Source organism: Fonsecaea multimorphosa (assembly GCF_000836435.1).
Source record: "Fonsecaea multimorphosa CBS 102226 unplaced genomic scaffold supercont1.5, whole genome shotgun sequence".
NCBI lineage: Eukaryota > Fungi > Ascomycota > Eurotiomycetes > Chaetothyriales > Herpotrichiellaceae > Fonsecaea > Fonsecaea multimorphosa.
The window spans coordinates 1,303,449-1,324,423 of record NW_015971639.1 but is presented as its reverse complement, the minus strand read 5'-3'; the positions used below and the strand labels follow the sequence as shown (position 1 = coordinate 1,324,423).

At 52.4% G+C, this 20,975-nt stretch overlaps 10 protein-coding genes across 10 annotated transcripts; 3 read left to right on the top strand and 7 right to left on the bottom strand.

Annotated features, from left to right (window-relative positions):
• Positions 1–409: 409 nt before the first annotated feature.
• Z520_03700 (uncharacterized protein) lies at positions 410–2,347 on the top strand (the record flags this gene model as incomplete). The annotated part of the gene is made up of 3 exons (XM_016774210.1): positions 410–578; positions 687–998; positions 1,053–2,347. The coding sequence occupies 3 exons, from the start codon at positions 410–412 to the stop codon at positions 2,345–2,347; spliced, it is 1,776 nt and encodes a 591-aa protein (XP_016635156.1).
• Positions 2,348–2,791: 444 nt separating this feature from the next.
• On the top strand, positions 2,792–3,424 carry Z520_03699 (uncharacterized protein; the record flags this gene model as incomplete). The annotated part of the gene is made up of 5 exons (XM_016774209.1): positions 2,792–2,822; positions 2,883–2,909; positions 2,961–3,009; positions 3,061–3,076; positions 3,128–3,424. 5 exons carry the CDS (start codon positions 2,792–2,794, stop codon positions 3,422–3,424), a joined length of 420 nt encoding a protein of 139 aa, XP_016635155.1.
• Positions 3,425–4,814: 1,390 nt separating this feature from the next.
• On the bottom strand, positions 4,815–7,275 carry Z520_03698 (uncharacterized protein; the record flags this gene model as incomplete). Its single annotated transcript, XM_016774208.1, has 2 exons — positions 4,815–5,770; positions 5,829–7,275. 2 exons carry the CDS (start codon positions 7,273–7,275, stop codon positions 4,815–4,817), a joined length of 2,403 nt encoding a protein of 800 aa, XP_016635154.1.
• A 949-nt stretch (positions 7,276–8,224) lies between these two features.
• Z520_03697 (uncharacterized protein) lies at positions 8,225–9,055 on the bottom strand (the record flags this gene model as incomplete). The annotated part of the gene is made up of 1 exon (XM_016774207.1): positions 8,225–9,055. One exon carries the CDS (start codon positions 9,053–9,055, stop codon positions 8,225–8,227), a length of 831 nt encoding a protein of 276 aa, XP_016635153.1.
• Positions 9,056–9,986: 931 nt separating this feature from the next.
• Z520_03696 (uncharacterized protein) lies at positions 9,987–11,777 on the bottom strand (the record flags this gene model as incomplete). Its single annotated transcript, XM_016774206.1, has 2 exons — positions 9,987–10,562; positions 11,262–11,777. The coding sequence occupies 2 exons, from the start codon at positions 11,775–11,777 to the stop codon at positions 9,987–9,989; spliced, it is 1,092 nt and encodes a 363-aa protein (XP_016635152.1).
• A 436-nt stretch (positions 11,778–12,213) lies between these two features.
• On the bottom strand, positions 12,214–13,005 carry Z520_03695 (uncharacterized protein; the record flags this gene model as incomplete). The annotated part of the gene is made up of 1 exon (XM_016774205.1): positions 12,214–13,005. One exon carries the CDS (start codon positions 13,003–13,005, stop codon positions 12,214–12,216), a length of 792 nt encoding a protein of 263 aa, XP_016635151.1.
• A 438-nt stretch (positions 13,006–13,443) lies between these two features.
• Positions 13,444–14,499, bottom strand: Z520_03694 (uncharacterized protein; the record flags this gene model as incomplete). The annotated part of the gene is made up of 1 exon (XM_016774204.1): positions 13,444–14,499. One exon carries the CDS (start codon positions 14,497–14,499, stop codon positions 13,444–13,446), a length of 1,056 nt encoding a protein of 351 aa, XP_016635150.1.
• A 1,312-nt stretch (positions 14,500–15,811) lies between these two features.
• Z520_03693 (uncharacterized protein) lies at positions 15,812–17,850 on the bottom strand (the record flags this gene model as incomplete). Its single annotated transcript, XM_016774203.1, has 2 exons — positions 15,812–17,667; positions 17,721–17,850. 2 exons carry the CDS (start codon positions 17,848–17,850, stop codon positions 15,812–15,814), a joined length of 1,986 nt encoding a protein of 661 aa, XP_016635149.1.
• Positions 17,851–18,175: 325 nt separating this feature from the next.
• Positions 18,176–18,787, top strand: Z520_03692 (uncharacterized protein; the record flags this gene model as incomplete). The annotated part of the gene is made up of 1 exon (XM_016774202.1): positions 18,176–18,787. The coding sequence occupies one exon, from the start codon at positions 18,176–18,178 to the stop codon at positions 18,785–18,787; it is 612 nt and encodes a 203-aa protein (XP_016635148.1).
• A 17-nt stretch (positions 18,788–18,804) lies between these two features.
• Z520_03691 (uncharacterized protein) lies at positions 18,805–20,682 on the bottom strand (the record flags this gene model as incomplete). The annotated part of the gene is made up of 1 exon (XM_016774201.1): positions 18,805–20,682. The coding sequence occupies one exon, from the start codon at positions 20,680–20,682 to the stop codon at positions 18,805–18,807; it is 1,878 nt and encodes a 625-aa protein (XP_016635147.1).
• Between the last annotated feature and the right edge of the window lie 293 nt (positions 20,683–20,975).

Genomic DNA, 20,975 nt, shown 5'->3' with positions numbered 1-20,975 from the left:
GGAAAAACTTAACTTCCGATTTCTTACCTTCGAATCTGAACAACTTCAGCCTCGCCCTATCTTCAGCATGTCTTCAACAACGTCGACTGCGTAGGTCGATGGTGTGACCAGGCCATGAGTCAAACCACTCCCTTGCAGAGTCGTGTACGACATGCATGTGATAACTGCCGTCGCAAGAAGGTGAGGTGCCCTGGAGAACAACCAAGCTGTAGTTTCTGCACCCGCCTCAACCAGCGATGCAGCTACTCGCGCCACAGCGATGCCGGCGGATATCGCGTCGAGAAGGAAAAAGCTGGTGGGCGAGCGAATGTGCGATTGTTCTGGAAAGTCCTTGCAAATGAGGAGCTCACGAACCAATTAGGAAGAGAGCCATCTCGACCGACAACGGGTTCAGAGGCTGGAGGCTAGAATGGAGCAGATCGGGGACGCCGTCGAGTCGGTGAGCTCCTTGAAAGACTTCAAACTGCGACTGACGCTTCAGGGCGCTTGTGAAGCTGCAATCTGGACAGTCGTCGGCCAGATTGCACGGGGCTTCAACGCCGCTGCTCAGCAGCTCTTCGCACACGCCCCAAGGAGAAGTTGATTACGATAGCAGGACTCAGGGTGGTGTCGCGAGATTTGATGCTTGGATACGGTTGTGTCTCTCGAATGCTGCTCAACTCCAGTGCTGATCAGTGACAGCCCAGATCCTCCGCCCGACGTTCTCCAGTTGTTGGTCAAGCTGTACATTGACAGAATCGCAGATCAACCTCTGCCTCTATTTGACATCAAAAGCCTGCCGTTTAGTGTGGAGAAATTCTCACGACGGCTTCTCAGGAGTTTCCTTGCCTTGACTGTTAGGTATTCGGACAGCGATTTCTACAGTCGCATACGATCTCCCGCCGCAGAGTTCTACAAGAACCGTGCGTCCGAGGAATTATACGCTCGGGCTGCAGAGCCAACTGGTGACTTAGAAACTCTTCAGGCGTTTTGCCTGCTGTGTCTCAGCGAGATCGCAGGTCTGTGGAGTGCTCTTTTGCGCATTCAATGGAGCTAATGAAGCACGCGTGCAGATGGGAAATCGACCAAGGCTTGGATGGCGCTGGGTGTGGCTGTGCGTATGGCCGTATGCTCAAACACAATGCTCAGTACAGCGAAGACCGCTTCTCCTAACACAGAGCTATCGAGATGTTACTGGAGCTTGTTCATACTTGACCGAATGCACGGGAGCAGCTTCCGGGTCCTTCCAGCCATTTCTACTGAAGAGATCATGCCTGAAATGCCCCCGTCAGCAAAACGGCCTACATCAACCCTGTCAGTTAGGCCCCCAGAGTGTGAAGTTGTGGAGGAGAAGGACTCCGGCATCAACTCCTACGCTTTACAATTGTTATCAATATGGGGTCGCTTGATGTCCTATCTGAAGACTATCAGACAAGGCAATCTTGAAGAAGCCTGGACAGCCAACTCAGTCTACCAACAGATCAAGTCTGAAATGTCGCGATTTGAAACTGTACTTCCAGAAGTCCATCGATTCAAGAACACTCGATTTCATGACAGACGACTTCCGGAACTCGAGGCGCAGCGTGGATATTGGGCGCCCTGGGTTTTCACACAGTGCATATACCATACAATACACTGTACCCTGAACCACCCTTTTCTCCATATTGCTAGGATTCCCGGTCGACCAAGGCTCCGTTCTCCGTCGTTCCTTCAACATGCAACCGATCAAGCCGTGCTTCACTCTGCCTGGGTCGTACTTGTCCTAAGGTTATGCCAGGAGAAAAATTTCACCATTTTCGATCCGTTTGTTGGTCACTTTGCTTCGATGATCGCAACCGCGCAGTTCTTCCTGCGCTTCTCCAAGGACGAGACGCTGGCGATCAATGCTGCCAGAGACTTCGAGATGCTGAGAAGCTACGTTGAGACAATGGCAAACACCCACAGTCATCTGCTGCACACTGTAAGTTTGAAGTGCATCGCCTGCCGTTGCGACTTTGACACTAATCCTTTGCAGGTTTCGAAGCTGACTAGACTTGCACACTTCGCTACATCACAAGTTGACGCGGGCCTCAATAACCCACCAAAGGTCGAGACAGCACTGTTGTGGGATCTCCTCGACTATGCTGTGTCCTCATCGCCTATAGTCGACGGTGGCGACTCATCTGACAATGTGGAACTGAATGTGAACACTCAATTCCTATCCCCGATAAACCCAGATGCACCGTTGCCGCGGGCAGCCGGCTCACAAGAGCTCAGCTTGTCTGGCCAAAATATGTGGAGTGATGCAACCTTCGAATTCGATATGGCGGATATTGACATGTCCGCGTTGATGGTGCAAAACGAGGCTTGGACCGGTGGCCACCTTTGAGACCGGACCGAATGCGCGGCTTTGACCGTCACTTGGAACCTGGAGAGGCAGAAAATGACGGCTACAGGACAAAGAACCGACAAGTCAGTGTCTCTTGTGCTATGGGATGCCAGGGAGACAAGGACCGCATTGTCCTTTTGGCCATGAACAATTCTTTGTGTCATAGGACAGTGGGCATATCGACGAGGCTGACGGTCGCAAGGCTGAGCTAAGCTTGAATTGGACCCCGATGTTCATCCGTCCCTGCGCATTTTGTTCCCCCTTGAGGACAGCTCAACAATTTCGAAGCACTCCACGCTGGCATTTACAAGCACCTGCACCCTTTAGCCAGGAGAGCGCGTTTTCCCTTGCTGCTCACAATCTCTTTTCATACGCAGCGAGCTCTATTCCTACCACTCAGAAACACACGCGTCGGTCCTCTGCTTTTCGCAGTTACAACTCGAGATGCCCAGCATGTGGCTCACGGATATGCAGAGTATGTGCTCCTGGTCTCCCGCAGTTTTCAATTGTACAGAGAGAGGCTAACTGGTCGCAGAGATTGGCGTCGCGTTTTGCTCAGGAGGTAAATGCAGTGGATGGCCTCTTCGTGAACCACAAACTAATCGGCCAAAAGGTGGACTGTTTTTGTTCGGTGGTGTCCTCATGTTCTTCGATCGCTCGATGTATGTGCTCTCGGCCAGTGTTAATGGACGACCTGCTGACTTTCTTCGCAGGCTAGCGATGGGAAACGTTGGTCTAAACCGAAGCTTTCACAATGCCTGTATGCTGAACGATCACTAGATCCTATTCCTTATCGGCCTTACCCTGATCATCGGAATCCAAAAGACCTTTGTCTTCTTCGCCCGGCGTCAAAAACTTAAAGGGACAGCTGCATTCATGGCAGGCATCCTTCTGATTCTGTTTCGGTGGCCACTGACCGGGTTCCTGGTCGAACTGTACGGGATATTCGTCCTCTTTGGCGACTTCTTTGCGACTATCGCATCCTTTGCCGGTAATATCCCTGTCGTGGGTCCATACATCCAGATGGCTCTCCAGAAAATCTCGAGCGGACGCCGGAATGCAGAATTGCCGGTATGAAAGATTGGGGAGGCATTTTGAACAATATTTCTATATCCGATTCCATAACCCGGATCTGGCCTTTCACGTCTTGCGGGCAAGATTGATACACGTTGGTCCTGGAGATGTCTGCCTGGCTTTATCTCCAGCGACGATCATGGATCTCGATCAACAAGGTCTATACAGCTGACTCACTCAAAGAGATCGGAAAGGACAGGGAACGCACCCGTGAATGAAAATGTCCTTGCGCATCACGCTCGACAAAGCAACTCCTGCTTGCCATACAGTCGTCGCAAAGGACCAGCCTGGGAGAACAGTCGCAAGTGCTCAGCAAACTCGACAACCTGTCGCTGATGCGGTCACGTCTAAGTTCTACCAACAATCTCATCAGAAGAAACCACAGATTCAACGCAGACACTCCTCCCAACATCTGGGATGGCATCACACGCACCAGACCTGCACCTCCCACCACCCTCACATACCACATACCTGATCCACCGAAACCTCGAAATCCCGCCGAGAGCTCCACTGCCACACAGGAGGAAGCAAGCCACCTTGCCTGCCTGCCTGCCTGGCACGGCACGTCACGGCACCTTGCTCAGCTCCGAAGTCATGGGCCCAGCCAATGCCACACCCCAGGCGTTTGATAAGAGTGGTCCCTTTCTCACGACATCCCGTCCAGAGAACCCGGTTCTTATCGCCAAGTCCCACGCTCAAACTACTGCGTGCAGAGTCCAGAGAGGAGGGGACAGGCTGGGTTGGGCTGGGCTAGGCTAGGATGGGATGGACAGAATACAGCTCCTCGGCGACATGCGGCTTTGAGAGAGACAGAGAGGGAGAGAGAGAGAGACGCGTCCTCTGGGGACATTAGAGGAAGAAGCAGCTCAGACTACATGATATCTTCTATCGTCATAGCCTCAGCTTATCTTCTTCTTCTATCTCATAGCGAAATCCGCCATACGAGGCTCATCATACTACTCGGTACACGGCTCATACCGAACCGAAGGGCATATATGGACCGAGCCACGCGACGAGGACCTTAGGTATTATCGATGGACAGATATATGAGCCGTGGGAGCGCGCAAACGGAGCCTTGAAATGCAGATATAGATGCGGTCCTTCTGAAACGCAAAGAAACGGACGTTTTCCCAACAAATTCGTGTCACATTTTTATTTCCCCGTCATCCTCACCATTCGCTAAGCTGGCAATGTTTTACTTTTAACTTTTTACTTTTACTTTTTACTGGGTTTCCCGTTCATATCGTGATATCGGCCATGTCTTATTTAGTCCCCTTTTGCAGATCCATGCATCATGGACGTACCTCAAACATATACCGGTACAGCGTAACGGGTATCCGAGTATATACGTAGATGGTAAATCGTAGATAATCCGTTTCTTTTTCTTTTCGACTCACAACCCCTGGGTATACGAATCAATGCTCCCCCCACCGCCACCACCGCCGCCGCCGCCGCCAGGCCAGCCTACAAAAGCGCCCAAGCCGTGAGCATTGACGTCCGGCGCCGTGGCCAGCAGGTCGTAACCCATGCCCATGCTCCACAGCATGTCGTCCTCGGTCTGCCAGCCGCCAAAGGTGCCCGCGGAGGTGGAGGTGGGCTGGGAGTGCGGGGAGAGGGCGTAGGGGTCGAAATTGCCGGCGCCGTTGGATTGCTGCGCTTGTTGCTGTTGTTGTTGCGCGGCGCCACCTGTTGGCGTGAACGGCGTCGGGGAGGCCGTGGTGTGTTGCTGAGGGAGGAGGGAGGGCGTGTTTGTTTGGGACGAGGCGTATAGGTCCGAGGGGTGTTGGTTCGCATATGACGATTGTCCTTGAACGTGGCCGGCGTATGAGCGGCCGTTCTGTCGCGCTCCCATCGCCGCCGCGGCGTCGAGGGACGCGTACCCCGCGACACCGTTTTCCGCGCCGGCAGCTCTTGAAAGCTGGTCGTTGCCGACGAGGTTCCGCCTCAGCAATCGCTCGAACCCGTCGGCCATTGCATACAGGATATGTCCCTTGCCTGCCTTGCAACTCCGGAACAATTCGATGACTTTCTCGATCAGAGGTTTCGTCTTGGCCTCCGCGTCGATGCTCACGCCTATCCCCGTCCACCGACTTGACATCTTGATCAAGAAGACCACCGCGAAGGCGATCACGGTGTGCAAGTAGAGCGGCACACCGACCATCGAGTCCCGAATGGACGGTTCTTCAAGCACGATGATCAGGATTTGATGCGCCGAGGAGATGGCGTGGGATGCAAGTGGCCGCAGAGACGTGGGGAGAGTTGATGTGGAGGAGATGGTGAAGAGGGAGCGACCTCGTAGGGCGAGGGAGTTGAGCATCATCGACGCAAAGTTGTAGTGGAGTTCGACGCCTGGAAGGGACGGTTAGATAAGGCAACGGAAGCAGAAAGAGGACACGAAAAGACTCACCGACAGCAGGATAATCCCCTACATGAGCATCTCTATTCAAGGCATGCCTGAACTGATACCTCCAGCGATGCAGATCCTCGATGAAGCGTTGGTGGGTGAGAAGTGTGACATCGTCGCCATCCATCAGTCTCTCGGCTTCCAAGCCAAAGTGGTTGTACGCTTTACTCAAAATAATAAACAACGTGACCTGTGATAGTACCCTTCGATCTGACGGCGTGCATTCAGGGGCGTTGAGAAAGACATCGTACTCTTTGATGGCCTGCAGCTCTGCCGTCACCGGTGGTCGGCCGTACGCGATACTGAAGTGGTGATCGAGGACGTAAAGGAGATACCATAACCTGGCCCGCTCGAAGGAGTGTTCGCGTTCACTTGCCGACTGCTTCTGCGAGTAGAGGGCCTTGAAGAAGGCTTGATGCAGGTTAAGCTCGGTGGCCATACGCACGCAATGTCCGGAGAGTTTCCAGCTGAGATCCGGAAGCCAGAATGCTGCAATGCATAGAGCGCGGATGTCCTCGAGGGTATGGAAGCGGTCGAAGAAGGAAGCGGCGATGAGGTCTCTTAGATGCTTGTGGGCAGACGCGTGGATCTTCTCCTTGCCTGGGATGTGGAGCGACGTGACAGTGATGATGGCTGTGAAGAACAGAGTCGAGGACTCGCGAACCGAGAGCAGTGTGCGGGATTCGTTAACGGTGGCATCAAATAGATAGCGGGAGAGGGTCTTCTTGAACAAGCTGAACATCTCCTCGGCTTCTTCGACGCTGATAACCCCCATGGAGACGAGGTCGTTCTCCATATTCTTCTTGGAGTTGCGACGCGCCGGGTCGCCATACTTTAGGCGGCTCCGCAGGGTGTTGAGCTGGGTGACCTCGTACAAGCTGCCCATTGGGGCGGGAGCGACTTCTTGGGCATCTTCTTGGTTCGGCTCGCGAGAGTTTTCCCGCGTCGTCTGTGCATTGGATTCGGCAGGAATAGGTAGCGGCGGTGGTTGCAGGTGTTGGGATGGATGAGTGCGAGAGTAAGCTTCCAGTGGAGGCATTTTCAGCCGGGAGAGAATGTCCTCCACAGCTCTGTCGAGCCGAACAATGGACGGGTGAGGGTTTTCGCCATCGTCGTCCAGACTCACTCTCATGCGCTTCGAGGTAATACAATCCAGGCCCAGGCGCTGGCATCTCGAGCAACCAGCGTCACCCCGTTCCAGGCTGTCGCACTTGACTTTCAACTTGCGACAGGCCAGACAGGCTCGACCTTTGCGCGAAACGTGGGGCTCTGCGGGCAGATGATCGGCGGACCTCTTGCGACCGTGCAAAGGCGAGGTATTGGCGTTATTGTCGTCGACGGAGCCGGTCCATGAAGGTTGGCGAGGAATATGGCTGAGGGACGGATTTGATTCCGACGGAGCTTGTTGAGCATGATCCTTTGTGTCGGTCATGTCGGCCATGTCGGTCATGTTCGGTCATTAAGCAGCGCTGGGGCGCACGCAGGACTCTTAATAAAAGAAAGGTTGTAAAGAATGACCGGGAGTCAGTGTTGAAGATGGAATCAATGTCGAGCTCGAGTCAATGGCTGATCATCGGTTGATGGGTTCAGGTGATGGATGGATGCATCACATGCAGTGCCACAAATGAGTGGGAAGCGAGTAGCGAGCAACGAGCAGCTGGCGAACTGAAGGTTGATTTCCCTCCGACGGAGACAAAAGCGCAAATCCCCGCTTCCCGCTTCCCGCTTTCCCCCTTTTTCCTCTTTTCCGCCTTGGGCTTGGCACCAGTCACCCACCAGTGACACCTAACGGCCGCCTCCCTTACTCTCCACCTCCCCTCCCTAGGTACATAGTAAGTTTCTCTCCCCCACAGCAAATAGGCACATTTCTACGAGATAATACTTTCAACTTTCCCCCACCAGCCAAGCGGCTTCCCCGTTTTGGAATTAGCCGCCATATAATTCAACCACAGTTTTCTTCTTCTCAACCTTGATTCTTTGTTCTTCTACCCGCCAGACTGGTTGACGTGGATGGAAAGAGCGCAGGAGGCTTGGTCACGGCGAGGGGCCACTGCAGATATACGGGGTTACATGGAATGAAATGTCCGTTCAGGAAAGGGAAAGGGGGAAGGCTAGCTAGACTATTTCATTGAAATTCAACAGCTCCTTCCTTCCATGCTGCCACGAGCAATCCACTTCCCCCTCAAATGACAGTCGGAAATATCCAAGAAGAAGCATTGAATCCATATGCCTGAACGAAGCTCAGCCGTTCAAGCTACGCAAAATCTTCGTCCTCTCCCGTTTCGCCATGCGGCTCTTGAACTTGCTGGACTGTCACCTCGCCATTCAGAGACGATTCCACAACACAGACGCGAGCTCCAGTATCACTGCCCAACCTGCCCGTCTAGATGATTTCCTAGTCATTCCACAAAATGCTCATACACTTCCCACTCTCTGAGAGAGATCTCAAAGTTTTCGACTTCGATGCCCAATCGCCTATTGACCGCGGACCACACAGCACTCAGATCAACTACCTCGAGAAACTCATCAAGCGTATCAATGTCCACAGACTTTCGAGCTTCGGGGCTTAAAATGCTCTCGCAAAGCACCGAACATCTATCGCCCGCTTGGCGGAGAAGTCGGGCTCTCTGGCCAAGCCGTCGGATATCTGTATGGTATGGCCTCATATCGTGTGCGAGGAATGCACGCCGCGTCTCCTCATTCAGAAATGGGAACGATCGTAGCGGCTGCGAGAGCTTTGCACTCTTTTCGAGGGTCCGTTTGAGGTTTTGAAGGTCGTTCAAGAACGAAATCGTTTCACCCGTCAGCGGACCCATGATCTCAGCGGCCTCAACAAATCTGTCCAGTGGGGAGAGTTCTTCTGCCTCCGACTCGTTCTTCAATGTCTTCTGTGGCTCTCTATCGGCGCAGGTTCGGTCCACATGTTCCGCATTGCCGGACAGGTTTGGAGTTGCGGCATCAAGGGAGGGTGAGTTGACAACATCTTGGACTCTCCGTAGGCCATGCAGTACCTGCTCTTCTTGTGTTTCATCTTCTGCGCTGCCCACAACGTCTGACTTGGCCCCGTGCTTCTCGCTTTCGGAAGACTCTTGACTTGTATCTTCGGGCGTTGGAGCCACACCAGATTCGGCTACTTCTTGCGCAGCTGGAAGATCGGGACCATCATTGCTTGACAGGGCGAGATCCGAAATGTCGAGGTCGTCGATCGGAGACACGCTCTTTGCATCCATTGTAAGTCGACTGAAGGTGCGGAAACTGCGCCCAGATTTTGCGACCGGCGTGAACTCAAGATTTTGCGATCAGGACAGGGATAGAACAGGACTGTTGGTATCGATTTGACCGTCGAGCGCGATCCGGCGAGTGAGGTATGTGTGTAAGATACAGAGAGCTGTGCCAGCAGAGGAGAGGCTCTATCTGGCGCTGAGGATTTGAGTAGAGAAAATCTATCTGTGTGTGTGAGAGAGAAAGAGAATCTGAGCGAGAAAAAAGAGAGAGGGAGAGAGAGGTTGAGAAAGAGGTCAGGCACCGCAGGCGGAATAGGACAAATCACATGTGGGTAGTAATAGCGCAGTGGGTGAGTGGCACGAGTAATGACTGCCGTGAAGGACAATACTAGATCATGGAGTGAAGACAAAGACATCACGAACGATACCCAGCGAAGGCAATAGAAATACATCATGCTGTTCTTCATGCTTGACTGGCTACACCGCGCTGCACAAATCACGCCTCATGTCTAGCTACCTAGGTAGCTAGGCCTCATTCCTCCTTTTTCTTAATAGGAGCGCGTCCGCCTGTAGTATTCTTCCAAAGCCTGGCCATACCTTGGGACCTGGGTGGTAAGTACCTAGGTCGTCTTCTCCAGTCCGTTCCAATTCTCTTTTTCCCGAAATGGGGTGTTCCCAAGAACTTTGAGCCTGGGGCAAAGTCCAACGAGCAAAAGGAACAGAATACGGTACCAGTACAGACTACGGTACCGGCTCGTGTGTGTTCTCTCCAAGCCCCCTCTGTCGTTGATTCTGCCCATTGATTTGCTTGTTGGATGGCTCTCGGTATCCCGTCCGTGTCTGTGTATGTGTCTTTGTCTGTGTCTTTGTCTGTGTCTTTGTCTGTGTCTTTGTCTCTGTCCTTAATCGCGCAGAGTCCTCGAGGTCGGTGAAAGCTTTAGGACCCATTCATCGGCAAACGCACTACCAAATCAAACTTCTGCTGTAACCGGGAAAGAAGCCGCCTAACCTCCATGAAGATATCCTCGGCCTTGATGACTTTCGCCATGAATCGCGCATTCTTGATCAAAAATCTCTTGTCTATCCTGGTGAAGGAGAGGACATTGCACGCTCTGAGTTGGCGCTCGACGGCGGCTGCGATACAGATCTCGTCGCGCATGAGGGCCATGACCGTGCTCTCCTGGAAGAGGAAGACTCTTTCGAGCAGGAGCTCGGGCTTGTCGACGCCCTCCCAGAGCGAATTCTCCATGTACGAATGCAGTTCCAGCAGTTCATTCAGGGCTTGCGTGACTTGCGCGGCCTTCTCCTTCCACTCGGATATCTGGCTGGCGATTCCGATGACGAGGTTGCACTCAGGGAGGAGTTCCGCGGCTAACAGGTCCTTCTCTGACCCAGGCTGAGAGGGGTCTTCACAAGTCATTCTGCGCAGAGCCTCGCGAGCCAGTTTTGGCAGCTGAGCATGAGGTTTGCCGTGGACCTCCATTTCGAGTAGCAAGGGTAAGGGGCTTGTAGACTAAGTCAAGCGTCAGCTGAAATATTCAACTCGGCACAGACTCCTACTTACGAAGACGGTGCTTGAGAAAAGAGTTCCGAAGGAAATATTTATGATAACACATCAAGGAGTTTACGAGATGAACTTGAATGAGAAAGGCCTCCAGTGAAGAAATGAAGTATTATGATAAAGCGTCGGGAGGTCTATGAGATGACCTTGACAGGGGAAAAGCTCTAGAGAAGTGAAGGAAAGTTGTCAACACATGAATCGATTGTGAAGAGAATGAAGTCGCCTTTATTGATTGTCTCACATCTGACTCAATTTGCGCCAGTCACACTGCCGAGTGAATAAGGCATTCATGAAAAGACATGTCTGCTCCCTTGGCGGGACTTCTCGCGTTGTTGTGCTCTCGTTGCCTCTGATGGCCGAACGACGCCCTCAGGCCGAGATATGCCTCGCCTCAGTTCCAGACTGTAGACATGGCAGATCTCGACTTCGAAGTAACCTGCATAGTCCTAGCGACCCGATCATCTTTAATCTGGGGACGGAAAGGGATTTTGCAGACTTGCCAATTGGACCTATCGCCCTTGGTCCTGGTCAATCATGATACCACGGTACTTCTCAGCGTTAACCGAACCTCCTGCAGTCTTCTCGAGACTAGTCAAATCTGACCGCCATCGCAGTGGGTGGCGCTATTGATGTTGATGCGGGTTGTCTCACGGAATAGCTGTCAAGCCGTCTGGCAAATCGACGAAGGTCGACACAGTGAGTTTGAAGATCCTGGATCAATATGGATGCTCCAAAATGCTTGCCTCGCTTGTCAGCGATCTCCTCTCTGTGCTCAGGATACGTTCTGGCCAAGTCGTGATAGACGGCATTGGTCCCACCCCATTTCCTTGTATACTCGTCTTGGAGTACATCGATCATAGGCTGCAGCGGACGTCCTCCTTTCCAATCACTGGTGTGGAAGATTTTCTCAATGGCCAAGTCAACTTGTTCTACTCGATTAACCTTTCGACCAGTTGCAGAAGGGTCTTGGACTGGATTGCTGGAGTACTGAGTGGACAATTTGAGATAGCCATGGATGAGGAGGTGATCCGCGTGATCCTGTAGGACAACATGTGCGTCAGCAAGAGTTGCTACGGCGATGTCGATATCGACGGGAATTGTCTTTGTGGCATCGTACGTGTGTGAACAGGGCGGCCCTTTGGGTTCTGTCTTTGCTTTTTTAGGCATCTTCAGGGGAGTTGAGGTAGAGCGGTGGAGGAGTCGTTGTTGTTATTGCAATACTTTGTCCACTCGAGTTTGGGCTGCGATGTTGTAGAGATGATGATGGGAACGTGGAGATAGGAGTAAACAAAAGGTTTTTGTTTACGTTTGAAGGCAGTGATTGAAAAGGCAGAGGAAGCATCTGCCGTCCCGACAGACAAAGGACTGCCTTCAAGTAAATGACACTGCTTTCAAAGGACACTGCCTTCAGGCTTCAAGTAAGAGGCAGTCAGTATGGCCCACCTCATCGACATCTGTGACCCGGCTTCCCTATGCCTGAGAAGCTGCCTTTCAATGAAAGATGCATGTCTGGTCTGTTCCTACACCTGCTCCTGTGATGAGGTTGTCCCGCTTCCTCGCCTCAGTCGAGCATGTTGCCTCCATTGAAACGTGCCGTGTAAATTCAAAGATCCACTAACATGGTAAGCTCAGGAAGTTCCAGGTGAGGATGCACCTTGTGGATTTCGCGACGCAATATCTCACGTATCGGTTCCCGACTGCCTTCTTCTCCAGCTTCATCATCACCAGCCTTCGTTTCAATCTTCCCCAATGCAACTGAAAGCTCAAGCGCCATATTTTCCAGCATGCGATTGAATGTCTCCGCTCCCCTTACAGCTATGCGTTCCGCCTCCTTGAGTTGCCGCATCTCATGTGTCTGCAATCGCAGCGGAGTCTTGGCCAGGTGTGGAAAGCCCTCGAGCCTCGTTTGGATCTCCTTCATCGCGCAGTCCAGGCTTTGCTTTGTTACGAGCAGGGCAATGTAGAGTGTCATGCCCATACACAAAGTCCAGTTCTTCGGAAGTGAACCATGGTCATGGTCTTGAGGAAGCAGTCCAAGACTTCGCGTCGCCCTGTAGACTTCGGTCCATTTGAACATGTCAAAAGCCCTCCACGGATAGTCTTCCCAAGACCCCCTGGAGTTGTAGAGATCATGTTGGAATTGTCTGTACATTTGCGGGAAATAGGCGTCGGATGGACGGTCGTCGCTTTTCATCCACGGGTTGCAGGCAATTGATAATCTCATCTGAGTGGCAATGTTTCGTAGTTCTGTCGCAGCTTGGTTCCACGCCTTTGTGGTTGCATGCGAAACCCCGAACTCGGCTTTTTGATCCTGCTCTTCAGATTCCGCATCACAGGAAGGAGATGAGTAAATATAGAGCCTAAAGAACTCCTTGAACGCTTTGAGCAGAAACATCTTGATACTGGAGAGGGCCGGGGTTGTCGGTTGTATTTCAGGGTGGTTAGTGCAATATAATGGTGGCGTTCCTAGTGAGCTGTTGCTGGAAAGGTGTCCTCGATGTTTGAGGCAGGCAGGAAATTGTGGAAAGAGCAAGCGGACGAGAGGGTTAGGTGTTGCTGAGTCGAGGTTATCTCTGGGTTGCTGGGGATAGAATGGACTTGTCTCTGAATTGGAAGATTCGAAGCGAACGCTGGGACAGTGACTGGTCAACTGAACTTGGGCGAATATTAGAGCCACCAAAATGATGTGCGCAATGCAGGGTTCGGCAATATTGTCGAGACATGAAGCGGACAGTGACTACAGACCTTCGAAATTTTGACACTTACTTCGAAATATCATGATACTTTTGCTAGAGCTGCCTGTGAGTTGTCAAGTCCATTGCGTCCCGAGACTTCACTCGGAAACGTGGAAATGCGTCTTCACCACCCTCTTCCCATCCCGATATCGATCCAGGACTTCATTCACCTTGTCCACATCCAGCCCCTTGACCACCTCGTACTGACTTGGCTTCAATTTGCCCTCGAGCAAATACTGCGGCACGAGTTCCCAGAACGGCTTACACACGTCGGGCTTGGCATGCGTGCTGCCAAAGACGTTGACCAGCTCATAGCCTTCCTTTTTGGCATGGACCTGAGACTCATCGATGGCCCCAGTGGGGAGTAAGCGGGCGAGCTTGCCCTTTTTGGTCGAAGAGAGGGCATTGATGGCGATGGTCTGAGTCGGCGGCGGGTTGATGGCGTCATAGGCGTACACCAGCTCGTCGCCGACGAGATCCCGGATGCGCTTGGTGAGTTCGTCGGGCGAGGCGTGGCGGTCAATGATATCTGTGGCGCCATAGGATCTCAACTCGGCCTCGTCGCCGCCGACCACGATGATGCGCCCGATCCCAGCCAGAGCGGCCAGCTGGACACCGAACCTTCCGCAATTGCTGCCGCCCCCCATGATCAGCAGCGTCGTCCCCTTGTAGTCGAAGCTTGACGCGGCGTCGGTCCAGGGAGCAGGGATTGCCAGCGTCGAGGCGTCGAATAACGCAACGACGGGGGCAATAACGTTCGTGGGGAGCGTGGCCCCGTCGTCGTCCGTGAAGCCCTCGGGGATCGTGGCCGAGGCGAAGACGTCGGAAATAGCATACTCCTGGAAACCGTTCTGGGCATAAACCTTGTCAAACCCAGCTTGGGACACAATGTGGTCGCCGACGGCGTACTTTGTCACATCCGCGCCGAGGGCGACGACTTCGCCGACCACGTCGTTGGTGAGGACGGCAGGCAGGGACTGGGCAATGAAGAGGCCGCGGTCGCGGGCCTTCTGGTCGTGGGGGTTGGGCCCGGCTACAGTGACGCGGAGGAGGACCTGGCCTGGGCCCGGTTGGGGGACTGGCCGATCTGTTTGTAGGACAAGAGGCTTGCCGATTTCGGTGACGATGAGAGCTTTTTGGGTCTTGGGAGCCATGGTTTTGGGTTGAAAAGGTTTGATGGATGAGGATGGATTAATTGGGGGGAGAGCAGGCAAGGACGGCAACGTTATGTTTAGATGCTGGGCAAGACGTCTCAAGACCTTCAGGGTTGCCATCAATCTGGATTTCTCTACATCCACTCTGGCTCTTATATACTTTTAAGATTGTCTGATGCCATCTTGTCACCTCTAATTGCTCCGTCCGATGTCCGTCCTCGCCGTCTCCATCAGACCACAGGGGCAAGGCTGACGTGGAGTCTCTTGAGTTGGTTGTCCTCTCCACTAATCAGAGTTGTAGTGTTTCGACCGGCTTAATAATTGTGAAATCGGCAAAGCGAAGAACAAGTGCCAAGGTTCAAGGCAAGCAAGAGTCTCGGGGCAACGGGATTTCTTGGGGATGGGCGATGACTGTTTGAGGGATAGGCTTTGGCGAATCCCGACCATCCATGGCCTTCGTGGGAAGCGAACAGCTGGAAGTAGATACCTACAGGGTAATATTGCATCACACCCGTTGGAGGGGAAAAAGCAAAGATGGAAACAGCTGCAGAAACACAATGATTGATTACAGCCTGAGAACAAGAGATGCCGGATACGACGTAGTGAGTCAATCGCAACTCGGATCAAATCCACGTCTTCAAGGCTTTAACCGAGTAGCCGTCATGCTACGTCGTGGGCGCAGCTGATGACAAACGCAATTCCCACTGAGTGAACCCCCAGTAATACTCTGTTGAGTAGTAGTTGTATTTGGCCTTTTATTCCCACGCCAGAAAGATCCTGGCCCACTGCCTCGGATCTAAAAACAAAGACAACGAGGGATAACTCCTGCCTGATTGTGTGCGCTCCCAGTCGTTAAATTGGTCCACGAAGGCGCAATCGGATTGAAACTTCGAGGTTCAACTTACGTTTTCTAAGCACTGTTCAGGTGAACAATACCTAGGTATCTTTACTGTCAAATAGGGGCGCTAGCTACGACTGGGAAAGGGACAGAGACGAAGATGGATGAACTCCCCCTGCGACTGCACCTGCAACTGCAACTGCTCCACGAGGACGACGGCAGACCTGGGTCAGAGCTGTTCAGCGGCCCAGGTCGTCGAGACTGGGTGAATGCGAAAACACCCTCGTTGACCATACAAAGTGGGATCGTTTGTGGCCTCGAAGAAGTCGATTCATGTCATGAAACTCTCTAACGTGGGACTTCTATCCCCAGACCTCCCATCATCTTCATTTGTCCCTCAACAACGACGCCCAGTCATAAACCATCGCAATTAACGCAAAACAATGCCGCTTTTAGGACCGCCATCTCCTTCAATCATCTGGAGCGCGTCTTGCCCATCTTCCTCTTGCCCTTGATCAAATGCGCTGGTAGCGAAGCTGTCTCGTGACGATCTGCCTCGCCCTGTCTGGCCATACGATTCATCTTCCGTTGGCTCAGTTTCGCCATGCGCTGCGCCTTTTCCGACTTCGCAGGGTCCGTCACTCCCGTCGCACTCATTCCCAGTCCATCTGTGAGCCTGTTTGTTTTCGGCGCTCTGGACAGAGACCTCGCTAGTCTCGCAGAGGCTGTCTCATCAAGTTCCATCTCGTCGCCAGCGACAGAAGCAGGCCTAGCATTGCGAATCTCCGCTCTTGCTCGGTCAGCAGGGGCCGATGCGTCCAGGCCGATCGAGGTGAAATGCTTCTCCATCTGACCCACTGTCCTGGCTTTCTTGGCCCGCGGTATTTGAGCTTTGTTCTTCAGGCTTTTCTTCATGCGCGCCTCGTTCATCATCAGCGTCTTCTTGTTGCGGATCAAATCTGCCTTCATGCGGATTTCGGCGTCATCTTCATCTTCCATACTGTCGCTCTCGTCATAGAACCCTTCTGCTGTCAACTTCTCTTCCTCGGCCTCCAGCTCCGCAAGCCTCTGCTCGATATCAGGGTCAACATAGTCTGCAATGTTCTTGCCGTTGAAGAACTCTGGAATCTTATCATGATTCCACTCTGGAACACCGAGATCGTAGAACTTCTTCAGATCGATGTTGTAGACGCCTGCTCCTCCATTTTCCTCTTCAATGTCGCGCTCGAGTTTTCTTCTCTCAGGGTCTAATCTGTCGTATTTTTTGTGGGTGCCATTTCTGACAGCTTCTGGGATGTAGGTCTCGCTCACCGAGCCTTCCAAGGGTCTTGCCACATGAATTCGGGCGAGAAGATCGCCTAGACGTCCTGTCGGGACATCTGCGGTGGCAGATTGGGCAGCTTGTCCAGCTTTCAATTTTGCCGCCACCCGATCTGCAATCAATCGATCGCAAACGGTATTCTTCACCTCCTGAACTCCTTCGCTCGTAACGCAGGACAGTTGAAGAAGTTCGGTATTGGAATTTTGGGTCAGCAAATCCTTCAGTTGTTGCTGGGTTTCGGAGTCCAAATCCTCCGGCTTCATGACATCGGTCTTGTTCACTACGATGAAAACAAGCTTGTTGGCGAAGAGTGGTTTGATCGAGTTGAAAAGCGCCATCTGCGCCGAAACTGAGTAGCCACACTGTTCCGACAGATCCATAAAGTAAAGAATGGCAGATCTCAAATGTGCGATTGCGGTAATGGATTGCATCTCGATCGTGTTCATCTCTTCCAATGGATGATCGAGGATACCAGGTGTGTCAATGGCTTGAAATCTGAGATACTTATAGTCGAAGTGACCCACAAAGAGTGATTTGGTGGTGAACGCGTATGGTTGAACATCGACATCGGCTCGAGTAATTGATTTTAAAAAGCTGGACTTCCCCACATTTGGATAACCACAGATGAGAAGTGTTCGAGTATTTGGGTCTATGCTCGGTAGACGCCCAAGATGTTGTCGCACCTGCTCCAGATAAACGAGAGGGTCTTTGAGTCTTTTGCAGATTGTGGCCATCCGACCGAGGGCCGCCCGCTTGAGAGACTTGCATTGGAACAAGGACTGCGCGTACTTGAGGAGCCGCACATAATCTCGAGCCACTGTTTCTATCAGCCGTTTGGCAGTTGACAACGTGCCCAAGGCAATTTTGAAATGGTCTGCATCGTAGAGGGTATTGAGGAGGTCTTTGTGGAAAGGATGAATATCTTGGAGTCGAGGAAATCCTTCGAGTATGGCTTGCAACTTTTCGCAGAATGTTTCGGATGTGAATTTCACTTTTCGCGTGTAGAATCCTGTAATTTGGTCTCAGCCATGCTCTCTTTCTTGACACAGGCGGGGGTTTAACCTCTAATTCTGCTGATTTTGAAGCCGGCACGAATCTGGGTGGGTAGCCGCCGCTGTGTTCGGCTAAGCACAATGTCTATGAATTCTTGGGAGGTCGGGACCGGCGCAATATCCTTCCAAGTGGTCTTCATCTTGCCAGTAAGCCTCCAGGGTGGCAATGAAAGGGAAGATGGACGTCGTGGCAATTGTAGAACTTCGAATGCGGCACAAAAATTCGCAACTCGAAATTCGCTTATCGCTTATCGGTGTGAGGGCAACTTTACCGAGTGCCAAGGTATTCTACCATTGGCTGATATCTGTGACTGCGAGCCTGAGTCACGAAAGCTCCTCAGTTGCTCTCTCTAAAGGGCTCTGGGGCAAGATGGGTAGGTACTTATCGATCTGATATTTCTGTACGCTTTACTTTTTGTAACGTCCTGTCTTTTGTTCCCCTCAACTCTCTCGAGGCTGTAGAAGATGAAGAAAACTACGCGTCCAGATTTTCCAGTCCCAGCGTCGCCTATTACCACTGCTCGTCTGCTCCTTCGGCCCATTCAACAGTCGGATCTAGAAGACTTCCATGTCCTTCGCACCAAAATTGAAGTGATGAAGTGGACTTCCACCGGGAAAGTCGACGTTGACAAGGAAGCCACACAAATCTGGATGAACAGGTTTCTTCCACCGAATGATGCCACCACTTTCAATTTTGCTATCGAGGAGCTCGCGAGCCCCGGCAAGGCCATTGGTGTATTAGGCTGTCACATCGCAGAACCACCCGAGTGTGGTTACATGTTGCGCCCCGAGGCCTGGGGTCAAGGGTTTGCCACAGAAGCGCTTCAGCGATGGCTGCAAGCTTGGTGGGAGTTGCCTCGGAAAGAAGTGACGATCGAGGAGGCAGATGAGGGAGACGCGATCGACGACAGCGTTGTCGTGGTGCCTGAGGTGTTGCGAGCAGATATAGACGGCAAAAACATTGCAAGTGCCAGGATATTGGCCAAATGTGGTTTTCGCCGGGTTGCTGAGGAGCTGATTGAAGAGAATGGCACGACCGTCAATCTGATTATTTTCGAACTCGCGAGACCGAGATAAGGCCAAGAAGCACCACTCTAATTTTGAGCCTTCGAGCGTTTTTCTTGGTCCTGCCGTTTCATTTCTTCCCGCATCTCATCCTTGATTCGTGATATTGTCCCAATGCCTCCATAAACCAAGGCAGTATAAACCATGGCCACATTGGCGCCCGCGTTGAGAACTTCAAGAGCTTGTTTGCCGTTAGTGATTCCTCCAGTCGCGAAAATGGCTTTGGGCTGATCGATAGATTCCAGATGGGCTGGAACAGCTTCAAGTCGGTCGAGGGCGTCACGCTGTGCCCGAGGAGGAAGTCGCTCGATAGCCTCCTGAATCGACTTGAGCTGTTTCTTCTCTTCCGCTAGACGTTCTTCTGCATCAGGTGCGGGCACATCTGCGACCTTGGGGTTTTCTGTTTCCGCTGGCGGCTTGTCATATTGACGATCGCCGGGAAGGTTGATGAGAGGTTTCTTGTCCGCACTATCCTGTTCAAGCATACCACTGGCTGGCACAACGCCAGTGTCAACAGATGCAGTAATTTTGTCCGAGCCTGAGATGGGTATGTCAGCAGGGCCGGGTTCTTCAGGGCTGGAGTCCAGAGCAGCCTTGATCCGATCCGCTTCAGCTTCCAGCGCCCCTTTCCTTATGGTCGGAGTGTTTGATGCATCGACCGACGCAGGCTTCTCTACCAAAAGTTTCCTGTATTTCTTCACCAAATCAACCGTTCTCTCAAAGAGGTGGGGTCCAGAAAATCCTCCCTTTTGAAGCAGGTTCTGTTCCTCGACTGGAGAAAAGCTTTTCAAGTGAGTAAGTGGCTCCGGTCGACGATTCGTGGTGTTCCCCACGATAACTCCATCTACACCGGCAGCCCAGACCGCATCACATATGCCCGCAATTTCCGACTCGGAATCCTCATCTGGGCTCACTTTAACCATCACATAGGGCCGCGTGCGCCTCTCTACAGACCTAGCTGCATTCACCACTCCACTCAAGATCTTTCGCAACTTGTCGGACTGTTGTAGCGAGCGAAGACCCGGAGTATTGGGACTGGAAACGTTGACAACTAGGATATCAGCATATGGTCCAAGCGTGTCGACACAATACACGTAGTCGTTAGTGACAGCCTCGACATCATCCTCTGGAGTGAATTTGTTCTTGGCAATATTGACAGCAAGCAGTTTCCCCGGAGTCAAGCTTCCAGGAGGAACGCCTGCGATGCCATCAAGTACAGCCTTTTCTGCAATCTCATCATCACCGAGGCCTAGGGAATGTGCAAACTTTCTAACCCTGTTTCTCAGTCTCATAGCCACATGGTCAGCACCTTCCGAGTTTAGGCCGTATCTGTTGATCATGGCTTGTTGTGATGTCAAACGGAACACGCGAGGCTTTGCATTGCCCTCTTGTGGCAGTGGCGTCGTTCCTCCTATTTCTATGATCGATGGACCGATGTCAAACAGCACATCCGGAATATCGGCGTGCTTGTCTATACCTGCAGAAGTGGCGATTGGATTTCGCAGACGCTGTCCAAAGACCTCCACTTCAAGATCGTGCTGCTGATCGGGGTCACCTCGTTCCCGTGGATGGAGGCCAAAGTCCCATAGTGATTTGAGAATGGCATTGCCAGCGTGGTGTGCCTCTTCAGGATCTCGATATACCAGTCTCAGGGCTGGGATGACCACGTAACGATGAATGCTTGCTCGAGTATCGGTGACATAGAAGTAGATAATGCCAAGGCCGAAAACTAGAGTGGCGCCATACAGAACATCGACCAGTCGAGACGTAAAGGTTGGCCTTTCTTCAGAGGTGGAAGCATGTCTGCGGAGTGGAATGTTAAAGACTCGAGGCCGGATCAGCGACGGATGAGCTGGTAGACGTGGTCGCGGAGCTCTAAGGAGCAACCTCGCAGCTGAGTGTTTCATGATTGACCTAGCAACGACACCATGCACGTCGGAGAGCGTAGTGTAAGTCCCGGTCCTAGTCAAGGACTCAGAGATGAGAGGTAGGGTAGCTTTCAAGACCTTTTATGTCAAGGCATCATCGTGACGGAGAGCTGAAGCCGTCGGCGACAGAAGAGAAAGGAGCTTCAGAAAATTATGGTGTCAGAAGCCGCTTCCACAAAATGCCGGACGCTGATTGGCCACGTGCCTGAGCTCGGCAGACCTGCTGCATTGAGCCTTGAGAGTCGAGCCATAAGCACGAGATTCTCGTTTGC